Source organism: Acanthochromis polyacanthus, chromosome 16, assembly GCF_021347895.1.
Source record: "Acanthochromis polyacanthus isolate Apoly-LR-REF ecotype Palm Island chromosome 16, KAUST_Apoly_ChrSc, whole genome shotgun sequence".
Lineage (NCBI taxonomy): Eukaryota > Metazoa > Chordata > Actinopteri > Pomacentridae > Acanthochromis > Acanthochromis polyacanthus.
This window is the reverse complement of record NC_067128.1, coordinates 7,271,040-7,296,626: the sequence shown is the minus strand read 5'-3', so window position 1 is coordinate 7,296,626 and position 25,587 is coordinate 7,271,040. Positions and strand designations below refer to the sequence as shown.

The 25,587-nt window shown below is 39.4% G+C and overlaps 1 protein-coding gene across 1 annotated transcript in view; it reads left to right on the top strand.

Annotated features, from left to right (window-relative positions):
• Positions 1–25,109, top strand: part of syndig1l (synapse differentiation inducing 1-like) — a 70,462-nt gene extending 45,353 nt beyond the window's left edge. The window contains exons 3-4 of the mRNA XM_051960695.1: positions 4,564–4,701; positions 22,452–25,109. Of these exons, the coding sequence (XP_051816655.1) occupies positions 4,564–4,701; positions 22,452–22,610 (297 nt within the window). The 3' untranslated portion in view covers positions 22,611–25,109. The remainder of the gene's footprint in view (positions 1–4,563; positions 4,702–22,451) is intronic.
• Positions 25,110–25,587: the final 478 nt, after the last annotated feature.

Sequence of the window (25,587 nt, the reverse complement as noted above, 5' to 3'; positions counted from 1 at the left end):
AATGAAAAAGTACCTCAAAATTGCACTTAAAGACAGCCCTTGAGTAAATGTACTCCATTACTTTGAACCACAGTTTCTTGCCCACTGCTTCCAATCTCTCTTCATTTCCTTTCATCTACAAAACGCTCCCTGAAGATAACAAAAAAAATTTAAAAAGCAAAAGCAATCCCACGCCGGACGCCGCTGGGATCTCACAGAGCAGAAGTCTGAAACAAATGAGTAAAGGGAGTTGAGAGGCAAAAATAAACTATCTTGTTTGTTTTGTTATAGCCCCAGAAAAACCAACTTTATCTAACGCTGACACGGGCCTGATGCCAAAGCACAAAGCAGGGTGGCTGGAAGACTCAGGAGCACAGTGTCCTTATAGCTACCTTCAGGAAATAGCAAATTATAGTCAAAGGACATCTGTTTAAAGTAAAAGCCCAAACATAAAACACATTCAGGGAGCAAGAAAATGTGGTGTTGTCAGAGTCCTTGCTGTAAATGAGGCTCCATCCTTCCTGACATCTCTGATTGAAATATTCAACATATTACTTATTTCTTCTTCAATATATTGTTGGCCTTGATTTTTTTTTTCATTTATTCTCCTTGTTCCACTCTGGTGCTGGATCATCCATCAAACAGGATAATGTGGGAAGGATGTAGCTTAATGGCTCATATAGAAACCGTGGCCTCAATCTGCGACGCCTTTTCATCACTGCAAGATGAATCTGTGTCTTTGTTGCTGGGTAAAAAGTGTTTGTGGTCAGAATGTAGCACCTCCAGCGTTGTTTTGTGCTCTGGATCAGGAGTGAGAATCTGTAACCTTCCAAACAACATGCAGACGTATGATGAGCGTCTTTAGCTGAAGGCGCTGCAGGTCCGTGTGAGGAATGTTGCGTGGAGCGTGAAATAGTTTCATAAAGCTTTAGAGAGGAGGTGTGTTTGATTCATAACTATTTCAAATCTGAAATGGAGTGTACTTCCAAGCATGGCTCTTTTTCTGATGCCATCTGTTGTTTAGACGCCCAAAATGTCGGAATCTGCATATCTCAGACGTAATGAGAAACTAATGGGCCGTCGCAAAAAGTCCATGAATGGGAGCCGTGACATTACGCGGAAGCAAATGATCCCGCATGCGGTGACATGTTTTGTTTCCCATTACACAAATGCCTTTTTCTTTTCCGCAGATTCTTTCTCCCACCAGTCAGCTCGAAAATCACTTCTACCTGCTCACAGATTGTTTTTGCTGCAAGAAGAAAAACTTTTTCCTCTGTCATCTGTCATTGTGAAATTTGCCTCAGGCCCCGGATTTGCTTGCAAATCTACTTTACCAGAGATCATACATTTAAAAGCAATTATATATGGATGCACTTTTAAGTTATAAGTTATTTGCAGTTACCTCCTGTAAACTATTTCATGCAAGAGAGTCAATAAAAGCAAATTGCAATGTCAAAGTTCTCATATTGATATTTGAAATGTGCTTATTGATTCACAAGCATCACAGTTAATTAAGTTATTTTACTCTCGTATGTACTTTAAACATTAAAAATGAAAAGGCAGTAAAATAAAACAATAAAATAATTTATTTGAAGCCTTGATTTCTGCTTTTACTCTTCATTTATCATTGTTTATGCTGGAGTTTATCTCCGTTTTCTCATTTATTTACAAAAACAGTTTAATTGTTGCCTCATATTCTGCCATTTAATGCTTAACTGATAAGACAATATGAACATAATCCTTAGTATGAGGCTTTTAAGCTGCTCTTTTTGTAAATAAATGAGTTGCAACTTTATGAGTTTTGGAACTATAATATGAATATTTGATGGTGTGGTCAGTTGTAGTTGGCCAGTTTATGTGAATTTGCCTAGCCGAGCCGCGCTAGACCCATGTTCTGAAGACGCAAGGGTCTAGGCACGCTCAACAGGGAGGGAGGCGGGCTAAAAGGTTGTCTATCAAATCCCTCTGCAGCAATTGGGTAGGTATACAACCAATCAGCGCAAAGAATAGGCTCCTAGAGCGCCAGAAATCAGAGGATGCGGGAGTTCGGTGAAGCCTTATTTATACAGTCAATGGGTGAAGCTCAAGTATATTACAGACATGTTAACAGAAAGATTATTCAGAGTCTGTGCTAATGGAGCTCAACGACTGTTGTCGTTTTTGCTGGCGACCCTGGCAGAGAATTAAATTCGTTGCCGTGGGTTGTCTAGCGCGGCTAGGCTAGTTGTTTCCGGTTGTTTCTGTCAGAATCGTCGCGCCTCTGTCGTCACTTAGTTACGCCCGCCTTCTGGCTCTACACTTCATGGTGATTTGTCCGGCCAGTTTTAGGAGAATCCAGCCTCGAGCCTTATGGAGGGTAACTAGACCCACCCTGGCAGAGAATTAAATTCGTTGCCGTGGGTTGTCTAGCGCGGCTAGGCTAGAATTTGCCATGACAGGATCAGGAGTTTCTTAAAATTACAAAACAAGCCACAGTGTAACTGTGCGCAAGGAATAAAACACCAAAATATACAGGATGAAGGTGTCTGAAATGAATCTGTTGCTATGACTTAAACACTGACAGTCAGGAAAATGTACCTGCTTGCTCTCTTGACTATTTTAGGCTTCAGCCAACAGCTGGTGAGCTCCAGTTTGTATGCTGGTACACTGGGAAATGAGGAAACCAGCTTTGTCTAAAAATATCAAAATTTGCCTGCCAACACCTCTGAAGCTCAACAAATCATGCCTTGTTTGTCTAATGCATAGGAAAACAGAAGTGTAATAAAACCAGATACAACATGACGGCAGACAGATTACTTTTGGACACAGATAGACTCAGACACCTAAATGTGATATTTCTCCACCAAAAACTAGTTATTATACAGCTTAAATATATCTACAATTAATTTTTCAATAAATTAAACAGCCACATTGTGCAATTACACATTACATCTATCCGGGGTGGCAGCAAGCGCATGTCTTTGTCAAACTTCAATGCTTCGTGTAACCAGATAATTAAAGAAAAAGGACGCTGTTTTTGGTGTAATCAGGCATCACAGCACTACAGCACTGTTTGTTTGCAGTGATTGTATGCGAGTTTGTTATGTCTAATATCCTTGGTTAGATCGGCTATATTTGGAAGCTAGAATGTAATTGTCACAGTTGATGAATGGGTTATATGTAACAACACTGACAGCTGCAGTGAAAAACAGGGTGCTGTGATGAACAGATGATGCTGGAGAAAACTGCACACAGCAGGAAGTAGACAGCAGCTTTTTCCTTCTTCAGCAACAGTTTGCTTCACAAGTCAGAACAGCGCATCAGACTCAGCCATCCAGAGGTGATGAATGCAACATCTGCATGGCCATTTGAACTGAAATGTATACAAGTGGAGGAAAACATGTCTTTGTTTCTCCAGGAATATTCTTGATATTCTCTGTTTTTGATCCACAAGCTATAAAACAGATGACTTGAGTAGGTTTTTAGATGCACAGGCTCCTCTAATTTGTTAAAGTTTGTTGGAGTAGCTTTGCAGCCTGCAGCTGTGGAGGTTATGCTGTTGCCGGTGTTTGACTTTGGCTTCCCCAACCACTTTAAGCATCGTGTTGTCTTAACATCCTGTAGACTCCCCTTGTTCTCAGGGTAAAAAAATTACCCACTTTCACTGAGTCTCTAAAATAGAGCAGCTTCATTGAATTTTCAACCAAAAATCTATTTGACATGAGGAACCAAGCTGTCCTGCATCACACACTTTGTGAATGTCTGGGTTTTTCTCTCTGCAGAGGGCAGAAAGACCTTATTTAATCAATGGACACTGTTTGTTTTTATTACATCCCACATGTTACAACTGTTTCCTTTACTAAAAGTAGAGGTTGATTATCACTGTTATTGCTGCTAAAAGTACTGCATAGGTGTAAACATTATTTGTTTCGCAACTTCTATATCATAAGAAAGCACCAGAAATGTGAAGAAAGCAGCTCTAAATTCATTTTTGAATGGAAACAAGGGTGCCGTATACTGTACAATGGAATGGAAAACTACAAAACTAAACTACAAAATATTAATCTTCTCACATCTTTTGAGTCATTTCTGCCATCCACAAGGTGCAGAACCTGCAACAATAATGTGAATTTCACTTTAGGAAAAGTCATCGAATTTCAAGTTGAAAAAAGGTCAAATTCAACGTAGTGGCTGGGCCATTTTTGACCCGCAGACAAGACGAAGAAATGACAAATGAACAGTATTTGGACAGTTGCGAAACACTGTATACTGATGTTTTGCAGCCACCAAAGTGAAGTTGCATTGAGCGATTAGACACAACAGATCGGTGCGATTTTGTTTCTAGTCTTTAGCATCATGCGGGTGTATTCAAAAAGAGTCACAACTAAATCATGCTGCACTAAATTCAAATTGTAACGCATGATTTTGCCAACTCTAGCCTTAAATTTACCAAACAAACATCGGAGTGGTACCCGTCTCCTCATCTACATAGATTTCCTTTAAGATTGCCTCATAAGCCACTTAAATGTGTAATAATTAATGTCATCGTGATCGTCATGAGCCACAAAAATGGCATTTTGACCTCATTCTCTGTTCTCGGTGCAGACGGATTGTTCCAGCGACAGCGAGAGCGAAGACAACTTCATCGTCGTCCCCCCTCGAGATCACCTGGGCCTGGCCATATTCTCCATGCTCTGCTGTTTCTGGCCTTTGGGGATTGCAGCCTTTTATTTCTCGCAGGGGGTGAGGACACACGCACACACACACACACACACACACACACGCCTACATCTGTACACCCAGATATTCAATGCACACGCCCTCAAAGTTGTCTTTCACAAAGTCTGTCACACTTGGATGATGCAGCATCTGTTTGTCAAGGTCTAACACAACCGCCAGCACAGGAGTCTGTGTCACATGCAAGCACATAAACACACATGCACGCTCCCAGCTTTATGCATGACTCATTACTGGAAGATTAAGGGGTGTCACGCATAGAGAAAGGACTGACAGCTGCCTCTCTCACTGCAAGGCCAATTTTTACTGAGCTACCCATCAATAACTCAAGGCCGACCTGTAATGGCTGCTCGATGCTCTGTAAACAGGCTGAGAGCCTCCTTTAGGAAGACTATATAAATCACTTCCAAGGTTCTATCTGAAAACAACAAGAAAAGGAAGTATTCAGAATAGGAAGATGAGAGAGGCCCTTTGAACTAGCGCTGTTTTGAATAGGATCGAGGTTGAACCCAGGTAGAGGTGTGCCGACGCTTTGAAGACGACGAGCTCTCAGGAAGTGTAAACAGCCTTGTTTGAGCCGGAGTTCACAAAGTCGCATTTGCTGGAAGAAATGCATCAAACTGCACAATGCAAATTCAATTACATGAGTTTTTTTTTTCCTGTCTGTACATCTTAAACAGAGCTGTCTTTGTGTGTTTGTTTATCTTTCTGGATTTGCTGCATGAATATAGGAACATTACTTCTCAAAGGATTGACCTTGAGGAGTATATTTGTGTGGTTAAAATTTCCAATTTTATATCCAGAAACTTGGGTGTAATTATGAAATCACATAGTTCTTTAGACACATATGTATTTTACATGTCATTGACCTAAAATCTCAGTGACTGCAGAATGAATCCAATAAAAGTCATGGTTATAGATTCCAACAAATTAAATAAACATGATTGACTGTGACATTGATATTCAAAACATGCCACTTGTACTGAAGACTCCATCACTCGGTTTTCAGCTCTGGTAAAATTGACATTAGAACTCCTTATTTCACTCTCCTTACAGTAATTTTTGGTCTCTGAGCTGATGCCTAGCTAGCTTCTACTGTAGCCTGCATGTGAGGCATTTAGGGAGCATCAGTAAATTGTGTCTATTGATATTCAGCAATTGGGTACAAATTAATTTACATTTGCCCTTCTGAGAGTGCACTGAATCCTGATGTAGAGTTAGTTTAAGTCTCATTCGGATGCAGACTTGCACATTAGCAGGGATGTAGCACGAGTTGAAAGTAAAAACCGAGCTTGGTTTGTTTAAATGTGAATGTGCAACATAAATATTTTGTCCCTAAAAGCAGCGGATGATTAGTAATTGTCATTTCAATATTGATCAAGATAGCTGAATATATTTTTTCCATAAGCCCTGCTCTACATCTGTTTCATCTTTAAGTTATCTCTCTATTTGCACATCAACAGAAAGATGTTTCACCATGCTGAATGCATCTTTCAACAACTTGCTCCTCTTCTTACTGTTTTTGAGCCATGCTGCATTTATTTTTATTGATTCAGTAAGTTGTATTTTCCTCTTCGTCTCTCTTGTCATTGCCTCTGTGGAAACACTGCCTGCAGTTGAACCCAAAATCTCTCCGAATTTTTGGCACATGACTGTTGGTCACAGCTCAGTCAGTTATGACTTCTCAATTGCATCAATGAGCCCAGATTTGTTTTTGTTTTTGTAGAATCTGGTGCAAATTGTTCATTTTTGATGCATTTTTGATTGAGACCAAGTTATTTTCATTAAATATCACAAATTTAAACTTAGATTTTGTTAATTTTCCCCATTAAACCCCCCAAATCTTTCTGTTTTTATCTTTTCTGTCTCTGATAGGTGTACTTTTGGCCACTTTTTAAAAAAATGTATATATATTTCTTCGCATCAGAGGTTTTTGGAGGTTCAGAGTGGCTCTAAGTGTATAACTAGTCATTTTACGAAGCAATTTTGAAAAACATGAATCCCACACTTCACTCTTTTGCATGGCAATTTTCAATAATATACAGAAAATTAGAAGAAAAACTCTCCATATCACAGCAATCATAAAAATACCAGACAATTGCCTGATGGACTGATGCAGAAAGGGCAGAAATAAATGTCTTTCTGCAAGTTAGAGTGTGTGTGGGAGTCGGAGTGAAACTTTTTGATGCTACCTCTGTACTGTAACCCGCAGCAATCGATTTCTAATACGTGTCAGAAACAGCAGGTTTTTTTCCAACCAGAACAAGGACATGCGATTTCAGGATGTGTGACAGTCTGGCAGTCAGTAAGGCGGCTAATTCTGAAGCTTTGTTGTAGATGGAAACAGCAGCAAGCAGCATGTGAGAGAGGTGTCTAATGGATTCCAACTGGACCTCGTACTCTTTTCAGCTCTGCAGGGAACAACATCTGTCAGACAAAGAGCACAGGGATCATCACATGTCTTCTGTCTAGTGCATCATCAACTCACAAAAACACATTAAAGGGCCATCAGTAGCCTAGAAACACACACATGCTGCACACTGCATGTCTAAAAGCACATGTAAACACACACACCTGCCACCAACCGACAAGCTTTTCAGTAAATTGCTCAGCCTTTGACTATAAATTCTTATCAAAAGCTCGAGCATTTAGCTGTCTTATCTGTGGGCGCAAGGAGTCCAAGCCAGTCAGTGAATTATCTTGTCAGGAGCTAATTTGATTCTTCCTGAGTAATTATGGGCAAGTGATGGCTGTGTTTAGGGATGGATGGTTTTTCTGCCAATCTGCCTCCTTTAGAAGGTGGCGACCAGAAGAGCTGTCAGGAAAAGATATGGAGGAAGTCTGGGATCGGTTAATTTTACTGCTCAATAACCCACTCCACTGGTCCTCATTTCGTTCAGTTGTTCAGGAAGCCCCTCCAACTAAATGATGTAACTTTATAGGACTTAATGTCAGGACATTGAAAGTTTTTAGCGGAATATGGGCAGGAATTTTGGAACTGAAACCCATGCCTCTGCACTTTGTAGTGACAGGAAAGTGTTCTCTGAAAAAAGTAAAAGTCTTCAGAGGTCTGCAGAGTCAATATAAAGTACTTAGCTATTTCACATGAAGATACAATTTTAAGATTCTGACTGATTTCACCTAAAGAATGCATAGCCTAAAGAAACTACAAACAAAACTAGCAACAGCTAAATGCTGCATTTATTAATTATTGCTCTTTTTTTTTTTTTTTACCGTTTTCTTGACAGAACAGTACATTTTAGTGGATATATTATAAGATTATGATTGAAACTTTAAAATGATTTTGGTGATGTCTATAATTTACTTTGCCAAAGGGTGTTCCTCGATGTTGTCATGACACATAACAAACATGTTGTTTATCCTGGGTCTAAAGTCATATGTAAAGTCCCTCAAAATGTACTTAAAAATGCCTAAAATGGTATAATTTATAAAATAAGAAAAGATTATCAGACAAACTACAGGCGAGCCAAGAGGAGCTTTACTTCTTGTAATATGATGAACATGGTTTGTGAAATAGCAACAGTATGCTATTTTTGCCATGTATGTCTACTTTTCTGTATCTCATTATCGTGGATCCTGCATGAAATGAGGCTGTTATTGATTCAAGCGAGTGGGTGTTAATCACTTCAATAAAGTTACAGACACGCATGCTGTTCGTTCTAGAGCGACTCGGCTTTCCTTCACGCCTGTAAAAATAAAACGGTTCATTACTGTATGAACCACAGCCCTCAGGAACACAAAGGTGTACTTATTCCACACATTAGGGTGGATTAGGAGAATGGCCTCTTCCCTCGCTTTCTCAGTCTACCAGCAATCAAGTGTAAAACTGTTATTACTGAAGTAATCTCTTGCTGTGTCTCCTTACCGCTCTTAACAATTCAGTGGTGCTGAAAGATGCACAACAGCAGCTACTTTATTTCGTTTTCACAGTATTCATATTCTTAGTATAAGTAAAAGCAAGGGCTTGTTCAATGAATCTGTCATTTCTCACCATAAAAAAGTACACAAAGCGAGATTCCCGACATCCATGGTGTATTTTGCACACAATGTAATTAACGCTCTGAACCCCAAAACGCACCAACAGGTTTCTGAAGCATCTTTTAAAAAAAAATAAAGTTTAAACTTTACCATTAAAGCAGAAAACGCGAAAACAACAATTTTCCAACTGTCTCTGAACTGCTCATCTGTCACATCAGGAAAAATATCCATATCTAAGGTGAATATCATGATATTTCATTAAAATCAATATAATGTATTCTACATGTCTCACTTAACAATTTGGCAAAAAAAAAAAAAAAGCGGTTTGCAGCAAATTGAATCTGTAAAAAGCAAAACATCCTTTCCCCCTCGCTGCAAACATGAAGCTATAAGTGACTGAGACACAACCAATAACCACATGAGAAAAAATCTGCAGCTTTTTGGCTGAACTGCAGGCTGTGTTTACACAGAACAGACAGGAGACAAGTGTGGGAATGGATTAAAACTGTTGTAAATAGCAAAACATCTACAGTATGTGGATCTTTAACACCTGTGGACACATATTGCGCGTGTTGATTGAGGATTATTTCCATTTTTGTGAAGAAGCTTAGTTATTTCCTGTTTATAATTTGTGGCATTATAACCTTGTCATACTGCACAGAAGACATTTTTGAGTTCTCTCTACTTTTAGTCATTGTTGTTCTGTTTCCATGGAGCTGCAGGACTTTATGTTAGAGTGAAAAATAAGGTAAGAGGACAGGAGCCAAATAACACCCGTAACTGCTTGGGGTTCAGTGGGTTCACTTATTGCACCGTATCTGGACAGTTTGACAAACTAACTTGAAAGTTTTTGTATTTTTTTTCCTGGACTTTACTGTTCCTGTCACTTCTGCTTGGCACCTTTGCAGGAAGGCATAAAGCAGATGCATTATGAGATTTGACAAGGGCAGCCCAAATGAAATGATCGCGCATCAGCGTCGCCGTTTACTCTGAGGACATTTACAAACAAACAGGTTAGCGACTGTAATAGAGTCTGCGGACGGCGGATCAATAGTGTTTTTGTTCCACTGGAAGGTCAGGCCTGGTCAAACAGAGAGCTGCTGGCTTCCCAAGGAGAGGAGTTGAGTCAGGAGGCGAACACACAAGCAGACATGCATTCATTCGGAGGCCTTTTTAAATTGCTTTAAAGCCATTTGCCAAAGACAAGATCTTTAATTCTGTGTAATGTCTTTATGGTAAATAGGGATGCACAGTTGCAGGATTCAGCACAGACACACACACACACTTTAAAGTGATAATGACTAGAAAACCATGAATATCTGAGAAAAATTAGCTTTGAGCATTTGATTGGGAAGCAAAATTGAGTTTCAATTATTGCCACTAACAGGGTGAGTGTTTTGTTTGGAGATGCTGATAAATTTTTCTCTCTGCTCTGAGACATCTGCGCTGCAAAGTGCAGAGTTTAGGAGCGGCGGCAGTTCCTTTCACGGTTATGCAAATCAGACTCCCCTGAAGTTATCTTATGGCATACCAGCCATCATAATGAATAAAAATGAACGAGCTAATTATTGCGAGACAGTTTATGCATGCTGGTGCGAGGGAGGCTGGGAAACAGAGAAAGAGGGAGATTTAAAGGTTTTTCCATGTTGTTTATTTGGAAGAAAAACCTGTTAAGTGTGCTGGATTGACTTCCATCTCGGTATGTGTCTCCATGCAGCTCAGTCTGAGATGTTATCTTTTATTCTATGACACCACATTTCAATCATTTTGCCAAGGTTGTGGAGATAAAGCCGTAAAATGCTTCTAACCATTTTTCTCTCAAGGGTATTCAAGGAAAATCGTCCCATTGACACGTACTTAAAGTTCAACTCTATTCTCCTCTGTTTTGTCCAGATTAGAGCTTTATTTCAGTTTGTCTTTCAGACCGTGGATCCTCACTGGGAGCCACAACATGCCTTGATTTAATTATAATTGATAAATCATTTACAGTGTGTTTAACAAAGGCTTTCAGAGGACAAATGGAAGCTTGTGTCCTTCAGCTAGAGCTGTCCACTGTCACATCACTTTCTCCTCCGTCCTCTAAAGGAGAACTTGCTTTGTCTTGTTTCGAAAGCAAATTCAAGCCTAATTTCCCATAAAACCTTCATAATGGTGCTTTTGTTTCAATAATCACCGTATTGACATAGCGGCTGAAGGCTTTGCTTTGAATACACGTCCTTTGTCCAGATTTGCTTCCTGACCTTTCAAGGTGATTATCTACGTTGTCTTCCTCTGCTACTCATAAATATTGTCTTTAAAGCCCTTACTGGCAATCGAGAAAGACTTGGTTCTCAGCTTTTTCAGCAGTTGTAATCAATCGTGATAAATGGTACGTTTAGTTTTCCAGACTTGTTTTTCCATTTCATAGTCAGTTGATTAAACTTTTGTGGTTGAAGATGCAAAGTTGGTTACTTTGCAACAAGTCAACCTGATACGTTTTCTTTCCCAGAGCCTCAAATACTGATGTTTTGTCATAGCTTTTACTACGCACAAGGTGTCTTTTGGCATCAGTGCATACCCATCAACATTTGAAGCCAATAGAATGTACGGAAGTTGGATTGGTGGTGGTGTACGTTACAGGACTTTCACCGAAGAGACATAGGTGTCCCATGCCAAACCATCACTTTTCACTTACTTTCCTACTTGATGTACTGTTTGGTTAAGTTTAGGCCCTTAAACTACTTGGCTAAGCTGAGGAAAAGATCATGATTTGGGTCAAGATACACTTTTTCATTACATTAGACACACATTACAAAGAAAACTTCTTGTTACCTGACAAGAAGGAACAGTGATGACACCGGGCCAGAACATTTTTCTATGGTCTGATGGTCTGATGGACCAACAGCTTAGGATATTATACCCGGCCAATAAATCATTATTACTAGCAGTTTGCTCCTGTACATATGAGCAGGTACGGACCTCCTCCACCTTCTGGTAGGCTCAGTGAAGGTAAAGCTGTAAATGTATTTGCACAAAGAACAAATTTCCACATACGGAGGTTGGAGTCATAAGTCAGCAGACTTCCACCCACCTGGCTTGAATTCAAGTCCCATCTTGAATCATTACGTCCTATTTTGACTTAAACTCATTGTTTTTCACTTGGTGTTTACTTCAATTTGGACACCACCATTACTTAGTTAAGCTTAGGGTTAGGAGGTCCCTACTGGTTCATATGTAATGGAATGATGCGCAATAATAACAGCGATTTAATGGGCTGATAATGTCTGAAGCAGGTGTTCTGACTGTTCTGCGTAATAAAAAACGACACGAAAGGGTAACCAATGTGTTCAAAGGTGATGCCAAGGGGTCCTGACTATGGCTACATCCACACTAATATTACAACAGTGTTTCAAAACTAATCTCTGTCGAGGGGTGCAATTTTCAGCCTGATTAAATTCCTAATGGATTAATCAATAATGCAAAATGATCATCCCATGTCCTGATGAAACTACTCTGAACACGGTCATTTAACACAGTGCTGGCACTGACCATCAGCCACAAGCCCATAGTAATGCTGGAGCTGCACACTTCAGTTTGTCCACAAGATGCGAGCTCCAGGTTTTGGGCATTAACTGCATTTCTATTGGCCACATATTCCTATGTAATGGCGTGCAGGGTTAAAGTTCAACAAAGTAGAATTCTGACCTGCGCTTTGCTCGGTGTAGCGGCATGCTGTTGTTGTGCGGTGCAAGCAGTTGAAATGAATGGGAGCGCCGGTGCCACTTCCTGTCTGAAAGCTGCTTTTATGCATTTTAAAACAATGGATGGAGCCAAAGTTTTACTGCTTTGAGTCTGTCCTGGGCTGCCACCTTAAAGTGAATTATTTCAATAAACAGCCACTTTCTCATTGCGTTTCTGTCCACAGAAAACACAGGGAGTTTTACAAATCTGATCTTGTTAAAATAAATGTCTCAAAGAAAGTCTCTGTACCCTAAAGACAGCCATAACAAAGACCTTTTCATTCCGCTAAGTGAGTAAATGGTAATTATGTCGTAATGCTCAAACAGAAAATGCAGGAAGCACAGATACTAATTATCTGTCTTTTTACGTTGCTTAGCGTTATTTTGCAGCAATAAATGCTGCATCTTTGTCTTGTTCTAATATTTGCTGCCAAAGCAGGGATACGGTCTCACATTTCGTCAAATCTTTATGCATCAGTGAAGTGATTTTAAACTGCAGACAGAAAGATCCAGAACGTTGAGTCACAAAGAGAGGTAACAGAAAGTAGAGGTCATTGTCTGGTGCCGCTGCTCTTTTGTCTGGTTTGCATGACTGTAGTGCAAATGGGCCGAGACTATGAATAATACAATATTTCAATCAGGAGAGACAAAGAGGCTTAAAGGCTAATTAAATTATTTTTATCTGAGTTAGTCTGCACAGAAGGGGAAGCTGAAAGAATATGCAAGGAGTCTTTGGCGATTAGACCACATACTGCAGTGGTGGAAGAAGTACTCAGGTCTTCTACTTTAAGTAAACGTACTGATACAGGAATGTAAAGATACTTAAAGGGGAACTTCATTTTTTTTTTCAACCTGGGGTCTGTTTTCATGTCATTTCATACATGTGAGTGATGGAGAAATGAATTTTGGACATAGCTCCAGTATTTAGCCAGGCAGGCAGCTTAGCAGCTCAGCTAGCGAAAAGTATGGGGCAACTTGCCCCCCCGTGTCAAAGTCCGCCCTAACGTGCTTTTTTCCCCCCACACTGACCAGCTCGGATAGTCGATATCGCGCGATTTTGGAATGAGATTTGCTTTCTAGCGTCCTGAGATTTGGATACAGACAACAACAAATGGTGATCGCCAAGTAATGTGGAGGTTTTCGTTCACTTCTCATCTCTAGTATGTTGTGGGACACTCGTTGAGACTATCTGAGACATGCCATTAGATTAATAATGAAGAATCAATGGCTTTGTTGGAGATGCTGTAGATTTGAACTACCTTAAATCCAGTTTTATATGGCGAGACAGCAAATAAATATGAGGGGATCAAATATGATCAACAAGAGAGAGGGAAAAGAACGTTTTCAGTTTATCTCTCATCTTTGATTTTTGCTGAGACGTTGCATCATTGGAATATTTATTGAAATATGAAAAAAAGTTTACAAGAAAAAAATCACTCTTTGGTGGAGATTTTAACAACCACAAACACTGCTTTTTGGAAGAAATCAAAAAGTCTGGAGGATGTATTCTGCGACTGTGTTGTAATTCATTTTCATCCATTGTATCAAATCATCCTAAAAAACTGAATGATTAATGCAATGAAGTACAGTGTGGAAGAAGAAAATAGCAGGAAATGGTAATATTCAAGCAGAGTACCTCAAAATTGTACTCAAATACAACACTTGAGTAAAAGTTCTGAGTTACTGTGATGCCACCATTTGAGTTTAGACACTAGTGCTGATAAAGACGATAACTGGAGATATAGAGGAAGGATCAAATCAGTCTCCAGTGAAATGACAGCAGCAGGGAAAGGAAGAGTTAAATGATGATTGGCTAGCAAAGGTCACGGTGACATCTGATTGGATTAACAGGAAGAAAAAAGCAGACAATGATTGAGTTTGAAGTAGGAATAGGGAAGAGAAAGGAAACGTAAACAGAGAAAGCATGACCGTTGTCCTCACTTAGCTTCACTTCTGCAGACATAACTGAACTTTTACCTTCTATTTGGAATGCTACTCTGCTTTTATCATTACTTCTACACATAAACATTATGTAAAGTGAATTAATAATAGTTTAAAATCAATCTACTAGGATTTTTAGCCATTTACTTGGGCCACGGTTTGAGGGATTTTGCACTTTGCAGTTCTTTGTTCTGTTCTTTCAGTTTAAAAAAAAAAAAAAAAGAGTCTTAAATGGTCCCCTTGGGGCAATTCAAAGAACATAAAGCTGTTGGACACAGAAAGTAGCACCAACTGTACAAGAGTAGCAGCCATGTGGTCATTGAAATAGGATAAATGTTCTAAAATTATAATAATGTTATGATTAAATGCTCTTTATGATTTCAAACTACTGTATAACATGCGTGACTGTGAACCCATATAACCCGATGTACCCAGTAAATTTGATTAACTTTCACCATGAAAATATAACAAGTTGGTTTTGTAAGCAGATGGCTGAAACTGGGTTGCTCAGAAACTGATAGTACCACTGCGAAACAAACATCCTGTGACTAAACTGCTAAACTGTTTCCACATATTGTCAGTCACTTTCCCAGACTTTGTTCTGTGCATGTTGATTCCAATTAAAACATTTTTTTTGACTTGGGAGACGATTGTGAGTGTTCTTTTGAGCAAACAGTACTCCAGTGAAGAATTTTCTTCACAAAAAATAAAATTAAATGTAAAAATTCAAAATGGAATATGCTGAGATAAGAATGGCAAATATTGTTTTGACCACAAATAATAAGGTTCTAAAATGGTTCAGCGGTGCAAAGTTACAGAATTTAACAGCTTTAAATGCCATATTTACATTTTATTTGAATTAGTATTTTACATATTTTAAATAATTTATAATGCAGGTGTCATCAAAACATGAAAATTGGGTGTGAAATTTTAATTATCCAGTTTTTTTATTACTTTACAAACAGATAATTGTCTCTCGAGTATTTTTTTTAATTGTGTGCATTTGAGTTGTTGCTTCAGAATTTTTTTTTTTAAACTTAAAAAAAAACCCTAATAATCAAATTTTCCATTTCTGTGTTTTGCTCTTGTGGTCACACTGTACCATTAGTGTCCATGTGAGTCTACATTCAGTAGAGTGGTTGTATTATGTGGAATATGTGCACTTCTGGCCATGCAAAAACTGACTGCCCTAATTCTGGACAGTTTGGTATTTGAACAGAATTAAAAGACTTGATCTGTCATATTATCCTTGTTGTTCGGATGAAATTTAAATTAGCAGCAGCCTTCAGATAACGGCTTTAGTTTGCTTCTTCCAACACTCTGCTGCAGCTGACCTAAGAAGTCAGTGTTTCTGTGTGTAGTGATAGAAATCCTCAAACATTGGCTGCCTATTGAATAAATGAACGCCTATGAATGAATAAATAAAGGAATATAGCCACAAAAACGAGAATATATTCTATAGTGTTTTATTAATGTCAGTCAGCAGCAGTCAATAAATTATTGCTCGGTCAGATGTGCTATATAAAACATAAAATGGTCGTGTGCCTGGGTCAGACTGCACTGTCTAAAATTTATTTTTAAACAGGTTTTAACTGTAATTTTATAAACAATTTATTATTTTAAGGATGATCATAGTTTAAAAAGATACAGATACCAGAAAAAAAATATATGTTAAAAACATAAAGAGCAAAACTGTCAATAATAAAAATCTGTGTCTTTACAAATGAAAATCTGTCTTGACAGTAAAATTACAGTTTTACTTTATTTAAATCTGAAAAAATAATCATTTGACAAATACATGCCTTTATTTGAAAGAAGAGTTATGTATGTTAAGGTTTGAAGATTGGAAAAGATTCTTTAATTGTTTTTCACAGAATTTGACAGAAAAAAATATATTAATTTGCAGATAAACTGCAAAAAACTGTACATAGAATCAGCATTAAAATGTTTCCACAGAATAGTAATTTGTTCGGTTAAAACATTTCACTGTAAATTTTCATTACGTTTAAAAAAATTTAAATTATATGTGTTAAGGTTTTGAAATGGTGTATATATTTCAAACACAATTTTATTGATTTTATTTGTGTTGTTAAATTACAGGTAATATCTGGAAAACTTGCCGAAAAAGTATGAATTTACACTGCAAAAAACAGGACAAAACTATAAATAATGTCCACAAATAATTGTATTAATTATTTTACAACATATGATCATAAAATTCCATTCATGTATTATATTTAATCAGCAAACAAAAATACTGTTTCACGAATATTTTCTCATTTTCTCTGTTTTGTTTTTTTGTTGTACAGTTTTTAAACATTACAGGACTCCACTTTTTAAAAAATGTATTTATTTACTTTTTTTCCCATACATTGTGGTTGTAGGCTACTCCCCTAGACACTAACGGTACCGTCAACTACAAGAACAAAACACTGAAATAGAAATTAGAATACCGAGTCATTTAAAAAAAATATTTGCACAGAATTGCAATGACCAGTTTTGATTTCTCCGGCTAGTTTTTTTCTCATGTTATCCTTTCAGTTAGCTATGTGGAGCACATCTGATAAAAGACAGGAGCTCTATGAATCAGCCGCCTTTTACAGCTCAATTCCAAAATCCTCCCAGACTTCTGTTGTGATGAGCAGAGCTTTCTGCAAATGAACCTCACTTCCACAGACTCTGAGCTGAAGGTCATAACAGGCTTGTATGGAAGCTCAGTTTGGCGTTTAGTTTTCTCCTCACTGCCACCATCAGACACCACATCGCTGCAGTCTAACTAGCTCTCGCTCTTAACCTCGGCTGCGACAGAAGAAACGTAGCCTCGTCTTCTTGGCTCGCCTCCAAACTGAAAGGGACGGAGAGAGATGTAGCGACCCCGAGGCCAGCCTCATCAGCTCGCACACATCACATACACCAAGTCCGTCATTATTAAAATGGATTCCAGAATAATGAAGGTCACCGCACACTTCCACGGACTACATTTCAAAACTGCATCGGCACACAATCAGCACAATAGTCGGACTGACAATCAATTATGGCTGAGATTTAGCAACACGCTGAATCTCATCATCAAGAAAACACAGATAAATATGTGACAATGCTGTAATAAAGCAGAACAGAATTTAGTTTAGGGGAAGACAATGGCGACGGAAAATGGAAAAACCAATGCGGAGTCCTGAACAATGCCAGTGCAACACTCTATACTGTGTCATTTCTGCTTCGGCGCTGACCTCTATTCAGTGATGTGAATGAAACAAGAAATGAAAATAATTTGTCTTTCCTCTATTTACCTCTCAGCAAGGAAGTCCATTCAAACAGTGAGCTCTGAAAACACAACAACAATGAGCACGATAGACAAGATAAACCACCATTTAACCTCCAGTCATTATTGGGTTTTAGTATTCATGTCAATGCTGCAGGTTTTGTTGAATGATACAAAAAGCAAGGAGCAATGTTAGCATCAGTTACATAGCTGATGTTACCTCTCTGCTGTGATAGTCATTACACTGTGGTCTCTTGCTGCATTGTCCTGTATGAATGCTCTGAAATATAAGCTACAGCCTGCTAAAAATTCATCAACCTTTTTAATTTTTTGACTCGTTATTGTCAAATCATTTGGCTTTCTGAAACCAAAACAGTTTCTGGATATTGTTTCCTGCCGTCATCACATTGCTTCATGGTCTCAGAAGTTGGTGGAGAATAAAACAGAGCTAAAAGGAAATGAAAACTGTCCAGAAACATAACTCCAAACAAATGAGTGTCTGTGTCTGCCAGCTGTTAACTCAAATGAATAATATTTACTGCTTGGCCATCTGTGATTTGGCAGATTTGTGTCTGCACAGTTTTATATATTTTTCCTTCATAAAATTACACTACCAATCAAAAGTTTGTGCCGACCTTCTCATTCAATGTTTTTTCTTTATTTTTACTACTTTCTATATTGTAGATACATACTGAAGACAACAAAACTATGAAGCAAGATATATGGAATTATGTAGCAAATACAAAATAACTAAATATGTTTTATATTTTAGAGTCTCAAAGTTGCAATCCTTTACTTTGATTACTGCTTTGCAAACCCTTGGCCTCCTCTCATTGAGCTTCATGAGGTACCTGAAATGGTTTACAGTTCACAGGTGTGCCTTATCAAGGTTCATTTGTGGTTCATTTCTTGCGTTCTTAATGGGGTTGGAACAATCAGTTGTGTTGTGCTGAAATCAGGTTGGTACACAGTTGGCATCCCTATTTAACAGCTGTTAGAAACCATATTATGGTAAGAACCAATCAGCTAAATAAAGAGAAATGACAGTCCATCATGACTTTAAGAATTGAAGGTCAGTCAGTCCGGAAAATTGCAAAAAAAACTTTTAATGTATCCCCAAGTGCAGTCACAGAAACCATCAAGCGTTACAATTAAACTGGCTCACATGAGGTCCGCCCCAGGAAATCAAGACCAAGAGTCACCTCTCCTGCTGAAGATTAGTTCATCGGAGTCACCAGCCTCAGAAATCACAAGTTAACAGCACCTCAGATTAGAGCCCAGATAAATGCCTCACAGAGTTCTAGTAGCAGACACATCTCTACATCAACTGTTCAGAGCAGACTGAACCAATTATGGACAAATAGCTGCTAAGAAACCACTACTAAGGAAAAACAACAAGCAGATGAGATTTGTTTGGGCCAAGAAACACAAGGAATGGACGTTAGACCAGTGGAAATCTGTGCTTTGGTCTGATGAGTTCAAATTTGAAACCTCTGGTTCCACCCGCCGTGTCTTTGTGCGTCGCAGAAAAGGTGAACAGATGGTCTCTAAATGCATGGTTTCCAAATGAAGCATGGAGGAGGAGGTGTGATGGTGTGGGGCTGCTTTGCTGGTGACACAGTTGGGGATTTATGCAAAATTGAAGGCACACTGAACCAGCATGGCTACCACAGCATCCTTCAGCGACATGCTACCCCATCAGGTTTGCGATTAGTTGGAGCATAATTTATTTTTCAACAGGACAATGACCCCAAACACACCTCCAGGCTGTGTAAGGGCTATCTGACCAAGACCTGGCCTCCACAGTCACCTGACCTAAACCCAATCCAGATGGTTTGGGAGGAGATGGACCACAGAGTGAAGACAAAAGGGCCAACAGGTGCTTAGCATCTCTGGAACTCTTTCGAGATTACTCGAAAACTGTTTCAGGTGACTAACTCATGAAGCTGATCGAGAGAGTGACAAGAGTGTGCAAAGCAGTAATCAAAGCAAAGGGCGGCTACTTTGAAGAGTCTAAAATATAAAACATGTTCTGACTTATTTCAAACTTTTTTATTTACTACATAATTCCATATGTGTTCATTCATAGTTTTGATACTTTCAGTGAGAATCTACAATGTAAACAAGAGCAATCCGAGATTTCTGACCTCCGCCAAGGGAAGATGATACGTAGTTGGAAAATCTAAATCCGGATCCAGAATCCAGATCCTTAACCGGATCAACACAAAATTTGAATGGAGTCTTCCCTGGGCCAAGATCCTAGCCTAGCCATGCTAGATCCCATGTTTCTGACGGCACAAGGGTCTAGGGAAGCTCGACAGGGAGGGAGGCGGGCTAAAAGGTTGTCTATCAAATCCCTCTGCAGCAATTGGGTAGGTATACAACCAATCAACGCAACGAATAGGCTGACGTGGTTCCGAGAGCACCGGCGGATTGTGTGGCTAAGTCCCATTAGCTTCCCAACCAGCGGAGCCAACTGGTATATTAAGGATTTGCCATATCCCGTCGGCATAAGTCCAAATGCGTCTTTCTTCTCAATGAAACACTTCAGTGCTGTCCTTTGTTTATCTTTCAAGTTGAAATTTAGCTTCAAATCTTTAAGGGCTGTGGCCAAAGCCGAGTCGAAAGATAACTGTTTATTGTGCGCCGGTTGTTTCTGTCAGAATCGTCACGCCTCTGTCGTCACTTCGTTACGCCCGCCTTCTGACTCTACACTTCATGGTGATTGGTCCGGCCAGTTTTAGGAGAATCCAGCCTCGAGCCTTATGGAGGGTAACTAGACCCTCCCTGGCAGAGAATTAAATTCGTTGCCGTGGGTTGTCTAGCGCGGCTAGGCTACCAAGATCCACCTCTGGTGAAAATTTCATGAAGATCTGACAAGTAGTTTCCGAGAAATCCTGTCCACAGACACGCACACAGACAGACAAATAAACGGACCCGATCGCATAACCTCCTTGGCGGAGGTAATAATCATGAAAATAAAGAAAAAACAGTAAATGAGAAGGTGTGTCCAAATTTTTGACTGGTAGCACATGATTTTGTAATCAATTCATCTGTGTTTAGAACTGAAGTGACCTTAAGAGGTGGTCATGTTGGCAAGCAGACAGTATTGTGGAAGTCAAGCTAGCAACAGGCACCATGACAAAGACTTCTGTGGTAGTAAATGGATTCTGGGCAGAGCTAGGGCAGCAATACTAGGATAGAGATGCTAATGAAGCCAAGCCACCTCTTATGTATGTAATTAAAAATAGCTTAATCTGACTGATCTCAATTTGTTTTAATGATCAATTGATGATTAGTGGTCAATGCTGCATATAATTGGTGAGGAAAAATTTCTTACAATTTGCGTCAATACATCAATAAATAGTGAAAGAACAGATTATGTTGAAGTTGGAGTAAATAAAACATGTCAAAAACCATTACTTTTACTGAAATAAATGCAGTTGAAAAGAGAGAAATAACAATCATGTCAGTACCAGAAGCTAATAAAACCACACATGGCTACAATGGCAGAATCCTGGCTCTTATATTTGCATTATAAGCAAGATAGATAAAGCTACATCCTATTCTTACAGTTTATTTCACAGAGTTTTTATCTTTGTGCAAATCAATTTAAAGTACCAAGTGCAGATGGATAAATGAAGCTTTATATTGTAAGTCAAGCATGTGTTTTGTTGGCGGTTGTGGTCTTCAAGCTTCTAAGATTAGCATAGGTTTGTGTTTTATGTAGTACTCATGAACTCTGCAATGAACAGTGATGTAACTGGGAATAGTTCTTCAAAATCAAACCACAACTGAATATATATACACGTTTAAATGCACCTTTTAAGTATTTCAAACTGCTGATGTCTCATTTAATACTGCATCAAACAACGATATGAAACTATAAAACAGCACATAACACCGTATTAAGTGCTCAGTGTTCTGTTTTTCGTCATGACAGCCTGTATAGCGGCGGCTTTGTGCCTTTTCTAAGCAACAACATTTTCTAAGGCAGTCATCAGAGGGCAGAGACAGCAGGCCAAAGGGCCACCAACATAACAAGTCTGGGAGAAAAACACAGCGACTCTGTGGGCTCGTTGATGAGCCTGATTCAAGACGTTCAGCTCAGATGATTAAAAACAGCAGACAGGGTTTCGTTCTGGCTTGAAGGATTTATCGTTTTTTTCAGTCGTCAAAGCAAAACATTTTGTCAAAGGGCAAAAATATGTTATTTATTTCAGGATTTCTGTTTGATTGGAGAAAAGTAGTTGGTGTTATTTACAGTTTGTCTCTGGATGGTGACGTCTTGGTTGTTTTTTCACTGCAGTTAGGTTCTCACTATGCAGAGAGCAGCTATTATTTTACTGGAGTGGTTACCTCAACACCACAGAGGGGATCTATATGTTTCTATACTGGGATGTAGAAATACACTAGAGCCTTAAACACATAGTAATTGGGTCACGGCAGCGGGAGTTGCTACTACCCTCTGTGCTTCAGAAGCACAAAAATAACCTGCTTTTTAGCTTGATTAGTACTTGAAAGTGTCCAGCGTTTGTATAGAAACATGTATACAAAGGCTTTTTTGAAACTTAGTGAGAAATTATGATAAATCTACATTTCTCATGTGTCGTTTATCATTTACTACCAGCAGCTGAAATGACCGTATCCTCCAGTCCTTGACATTTTCACACTAATTGCCATTTTTTAGTCCTGACACGCATGATGAGCTCGCCTGCTCGGTCAGTGGGCCCGTCCTCCAATTCCAATTTTTTTTTTTCTACACTGCCACAGAAATAAATAAATCTACCGCAAACACAATCCGACTCCTGACTTTCTTCTTCTCTGTCTTGCAGACCACCAAGGCAGTGAACAAAGGTGACTTCCCGCTGGCCAACATCGCCTCCCGGAGGGCTTTGTTCCTCGCAGCCCTCTCCATCACTATAGGCACTGGCGTCTACGTAGGGGTGGTGGTAGCTCTCATCGCCTACCTCTCGAAACCAGGACACATATAGCGGCCGCACCTTTCCTTCCCCGAATGCCTCCAGGGAGCCCAGGAAGAGAAACAGCCCCCTCTGGGGAACGTCGCTGCTCCTGCAGACGTCAAGGAAAAAGTTTTTTTCTGGGAGTGTACAGTTTCCCCCCCCCACTCCACCTTCCTTTCTTTCCAGCCTTCTCTCTCCCAACAGGCCCTCCGTCAGCCAAGATTAGCCACAGTGACTGGAGAGAGGTCAAGCTGGAGGGCGAGGAGAGAGGGAATGGGGATAGCGAAACTTTGCTTTTTTTTGTTTTTTTCATTGAGACGAAGGGTTTGAGTAATGGCAGGAGTCCTTGTTGGAGCCCAGTTTGCATCCCACTGACTTAAACCATCATCTTCTTCGTTTCCAAGAGCCCAAATGGAAACTTTGGAGAGAACAAACTGACCCAATAACTCATCATTATTAACTAGACAAGTTTAAAGAAGGTGAAAAACCAAGTCAGAAACACTAAACTGTTGATATTTGAACTGCTGTTAAAATTGGAGCCTTTCTATGGAGTCTTGCCATCTGTCATGTCAGTTTGCCACCTGAGCCTTCACCAACGAAAAATATGATAAAACAAGAACAAAAACACAAGATCACATGCACAGTTTGTTAAATCATGAAAAAGGAGGGCTTCTGTTTTCGGAGAAACGACAAAAATGCAGAACTATTGCTGAGTGTCATCGAAAAAACACTGAAAGCTCGGAAAAATGATGATAAAATGACATCAGGACCAGAAGATGCTTCATTCTGATTGAATTATATGCACTGGCATGAATACAAAAATCTCAACAACGCCTGAGGAGTGTAGGTTATCGAAGAAGGTGCCCAAAGAACTCGCAAAATCTGCTCGTGCAGATGCGGTTTGCCTACATACATCTAAATGTGCTTTGTTTTTTCACGTTTGTCCCTTTGTGTTTCCTGCTGTCTGAAGGCATCTTCATTAACGTCGCTTCTGAAGTAAAAGCACAGATGTGAGGTGGTGAGATGGTCAGAAATTCAGGGCAAAATGGCTTCCCAAACAAAAAATATAAATGCAGCATCCGAGTGAAATGAGGCATCAGCCGTTCACAAAGGCTGGGGAAGTTATAAATCAGGTAGATAATGTCATTAAAAGCCCTACGTATCCTCCAGGGCTGCACAAATAAACAGAGTGTCTCCGCCCGACAGCTCTGAATTCAGCTGATCAATTATTCTTTGCATGACTCCGGCTATGGCGGCAGTACACCGCTGCTGCTGCGCATGATTGATTGGACTTTGAACATGTTTTTGTCAGATCATAAAACAGCTTAAATTAAAATTGATCTGGCTGGGAAGGGGCTCATTTTTATTTTCCTTTTTTTGCACAATACTTTGGCCCACATTCGTCTCTGTGGCTAATAAACCAGGATATTTCACATGTCTCAATCTCCCCCATCACAGACTCCTTACAGATATCCACTGAGTTTATATACAAAGGGCTTCTTATTAAATACTAGTGCGTCAGTTCGTGTTGTTATATTGTCGATTGCAAGCCAGACAGATACCGCTTCAAGCCGTGAAGCCTCAAGAGGCTACAAAATACGCTTCCCTGCACAGGTCTTGCATTAGTCATACCTGACAGTTATTGTGCACAATTAGCTCGCCGTAATGGCTTTTTCTGAAGGAATGTGTATTCTCTGGAGCATAGCCCAAAAATAGCACAACCACATTAATTTCACTAATAAGCCACTTTCAGTGTCACCGGCTGCTGTCAAGAAACTGAAAGTAAACAATCCCCATCTATAGTTGTGTGAAAATAAAAAGAAACACACTAATGAAGAGCAAAATTCTTCATAAGATGATGTTTAAAGTTTGCTTTGCTTGACTAAAACAGCTGCTGAGAATGTTTTATTTTGGAGAAACAGATCTTAAAGAGCTGATCAATACATTCGGAGCCCTGAGATTCACCTCATTGAGTTTCTGGTCATCTCATGAGCTGGTTATTATACTGTACATGTTTGGTATTTTAACCTCTGACCTCTCGTCCCAGCAGCAACTGGCGAGCTACTGACTTCCAGTGTGTCATGACCATCACTGTAACTATAGTGAAAGAGCGTGTAAGTCTGCTTTCATCACTCAGAGAAGGGTTCACCGCTGATAGTGATGCTTTGTGTTTTTGTAGCGTGTCATACAAATGCTGTGTTTTTCCTCCGGCTTCTTCGGCGACCTGGTATCGTGCAATGTGCTCCGACAGTACGTGAGTTTTGATGCTGTTGTTATTTTTCTTCTCATTGTGATCAGATCCTTTGCTGAATGCGTTTCTCAATGCCAGGGTGATAGTGATCTCTCTGTGTCGTGCTCTTAAGCCGAGTTAAAGAAGATGACTTTTTTATTTTGTTTATGTTTGGAGATCTTTTTTTTTTTTTCCCCCTATCTTGTGTGAAGGCAATGTGTACATAGTGCAAATAAAGACATGTTCAAATGTAATGACAAATAAACCAGAAAGGAAGGATGACCTTTCTTAAAAGCAAATATTATTTTCCTCGCTTTGATTTACATAAAAATAGACTCTACAGAAAAATTCATATCTGAAAAAACCCTCAGTAAACAGAGAATTGGCTGAGTTGTTCTTAAAGCAGATGATTGAGTCATGCAGTGTAGGAGGATTTTTTTTTTTCCCAGAAAGAGACAAAGCAGCTCTGAAATTTGTAGCTCTAGTGTTTCTCATTGCTGCTGTCACCGCCTCGGTTATTGAATGTAAGAGCCACTCGGCACTCAGCTCAACAGAAACAGGACAAACTGGCATTTCCTACACTGAAGCAAATTATCGTCACTTTCACACAGTCAGAGCAGCGATTATGTTCCAGAGACCAGTGGCTGTTGCTTTTGGTGCAAATTATTTCTGATGGCTTCAAACTCTTTGTCCAGCAAACACATACAGCTGTGAGCAAAAAACACCCTTTAAACATCAGTATTATAAATTGTAGTGAGTTAAATATCAACTGAGAAA